Raw genomic sequence first — 2,688 nt, 5'->3', positions numbered from 1 at the left:
GAAGATATTGAACAGAACCCGACCCAAAACCCATCCCTGTGGGACCCCACTCATTATGCCCTTCCAGCATGACTGTGAACCACTGATAACTACTCTCTGGGAATGCTTTTCCAACCAGTTATGCACCCACCTTACAGTAGCTCCATCTAGGTTGTATTTCCCTAGTTTGTTTATGAGAAGGTCATGAGAGACAGTATCAAAAGCCTTATTAAAGTCAAGATATACCACATCTACCACTTCCCCCCATCCACAAGGCTTGTTACCCTGTCAAAGAAAGCTATCAGATTGGTTTGACACGCTTTGTTCTTGACAAATCCATGCTGACTGTTACTTATCACCTCATTATCTTCTAGGTGTTTGCAAACTGAATGCTTAATTATTTGCTCCATTACCTTTCCGGGTACAGAAGTTAAGCTGACTGGTCTGTAATTCCCTGGGTTGTCCTTATTTCCCTTTTTATAGATGGGTACTATATTTGCCCTTTTCCAGTCTTCTGGAATGTCTCCCGTCTTCCATGACTTTTCAATGGGGTGGCAAGTGGTGATAGAGTCTTACTAGCCCGGATCACACATGCCAGATTGTTTCTAGACTCTGAGTTTAGGGAAAGCATTTTTTTTTCACCCAGTGCCTTTCCTGTATTATCATCCCACACTCATTATGGAGTGGGGAGGGTCATTCCCCAGTTAGGGTTGCACATCAGCCTGGCTTTACCCCTTCCTAAGATCCACCCTCCAAAGAGCTGTATTTTATGACTGCTACATAGCTACTGTTGGGAAACAGAAAAGGCACTGCCAGTCCCTCACCATGTCACCATCACCACCACAGGCACTAAGGGAGAATTTACTCCACTTCATAATTTATGGCAGGAACTGATCTCTTGTGAGGGGGTGAAAATTATTCCTTCTCCTACAGGGCACTGAAATGCTGAATATACCAGGATATATTGTTAGAATTCATGGAAAGAAATCTAACAGCAGGACGGTGCCTAAGAACTCTAGACCACATTGAAAAATCTCAGTCCAAGATTTTAGTTGACGTTTGATTTTTACTCCTAAGACATGGCATGATTCTGGCCATTGCCAGAAGTGAAATACAGCATTTAAGCATCATTGCTAAGCTCTGGTATGTCACTAGATAGGATATGATAGACAGAGAAATTATCTGATCTGTCATATCAGTATGTGGCTACCAGATAAATGGGCTTTTATAGTAATCACTGATATCCGTGTCGAACACCCTCTTCCCCATCAGAGCAATGTTCTGTCCTCAGACTCAGTTTCCTGGCACTTGGCTCTGAAATCTAAACTTAGCCTTAAAATTTCAGCCTGTAACCAGGAGAGGGAGGGATTTTCTGAATATTTATGGAATTAATTCACGAGATTTGATTAACTTTTAACTCTGTGTCCTTCCAATTCAGTCGCACAGATTTATTGTTCCTAGACACAACCAATGGCAGACTGCAGAAACCAAACAGCCATCACTGAATTCTTCCTCCTGGGATTCGGGGATCTCCCTGACCTGCAAATTCTTCTCTTCCTGATGTTCCTAGTGGTCTACATGGCAACCGTGGTTGGGAACACCCTCATTGTGGTGCTCGTTGTGGCTGACCAGCATCTTCACAGCCCCATGTACTTCTTCCTGGGGAATTTGTCCTGTGTAGAGATTTGCTACACCTCAGCCATCCTGCCCCGGATGCTGGCCAGTCTCCTGACTGGGGACAAAACCATCTCAGTCAGTGGCTGCATAACACAACTGTATTTCTTTGGGTCTCTGGCAGGTACAGAATGCTATCTCCTAGCAGCGATGTCCTATGATCGGTATTTAGCGATATGTAAACCCCTCCACTATTCAACTCTTATGAATATCAGGTTTTCCTTCCAGTTGGCTGCTGGCTCCTGGTTAAATGGTCTTTGGGCTATTACCGTCTTGGTCTTATTCCTATCACAGTTAATATTCTGTGGCCCAAATGAAATTGACCATTTCTATTGTGATGCCATTCCACTGATAGAGCTCTCCTGCAGTGACACCCACCAGGTCATACTGGCGGATTTCATACTAGCCTGTGTATTCACCCTGCCTCCATTCCTACTAACCCTGATATCCTACATGTGCATCATCGCTACCATCCTGAGAATCCCTTCCACCACCGGGAGGCAAAAGGCCTTTTCCACGTGCTCCTCTCACCTCATTGTGGTGACAATTTTCTATGGAACCCTAATGATTGTCTACATGCTACCGAAACGTGATACACTGAGAGACCTAATCAAAGTGGTCTCTCTTTGCTACACGGTCCTGACTCCCCTGGTAAACCCCCTCATCTACAGCCTGAGAAACAGAGAGGTCAAGGAAGCTTTGAGGAAAGCAGTCAGCAAATGTGGCTTTCGCAAAAACGTGCAGAGACTATGAGATAATAACTTAGCTTTGAAAACCTCAGGCTGTCTGGATGATTTCAGCAATCATCCCCCATTAAAATTAAGTTGAAAAGTCCTAGTGAAAATCTCAGCACTCAGTGTTGTCCTTCTCAGTGGAAGGACCAGGGAGGGAGGTGGCCATAACCATGTTTCCATCATGGAGTTATGGGCACTAGGCAAAATGGAGACAAAATTGTAACCAATTGTTTAGATCTTTAGAAAAGCCATTCTTGATCAAAATAAATGTTTGGACAATAAAACTAGTAACTCCTTGTGC

General features: G+C 44.0%; 1 protein-coding gene across 1 annotated transcript; it reads left to right on the top strand.

Moving 5' to 3' along the window:
• The first annotated feature begins 1,449 nt into the window (after window positions 1-1,449).
• LOC144275282 (olfactory receptor 6N1-like) lies at window positions 1,450-2,406 on the top strand. The gene has a single exon (XM_077834478.1). It carries the CDS (start codon window positions 1,450-1,452, stop codon window positions 2,404-2,406), a length of 957 nt encoding a protein of 318 aa, XP_077690604.1.
• The last annotated feature ends 282 nt before the right edge of the window (window positions 2,407-2,688 follow it).

This window comes from Eretmochelys imbricata, chromosome 14, assembly GCF_965152235.1.
Source record: "Eretmochelys imbricata isolate rEreImb1 chromosome 14, rEreImb1.hap1, whole genome shotgun sequence".
NCBI lineage: Eukaryota > Metazoa > Chordata > Testudines > Cheloniidae > Eretmochelys > Eretmochelys imbricata.
Note: the sequence above shows the minus strand (reverse complement) of the source record. Positions and strands in the feature narration are given on the sequence as shown.

Bases quoted from the DNA above. Each gene is read 5' to 3' on its own strand.
- LOC144275282 (XM_077834478.1), top strand. From the start codon at position 1,450: ATGGCAGACTGCAGAAACCAAACAGCCATCACTGAATTCTTCCTCCTG.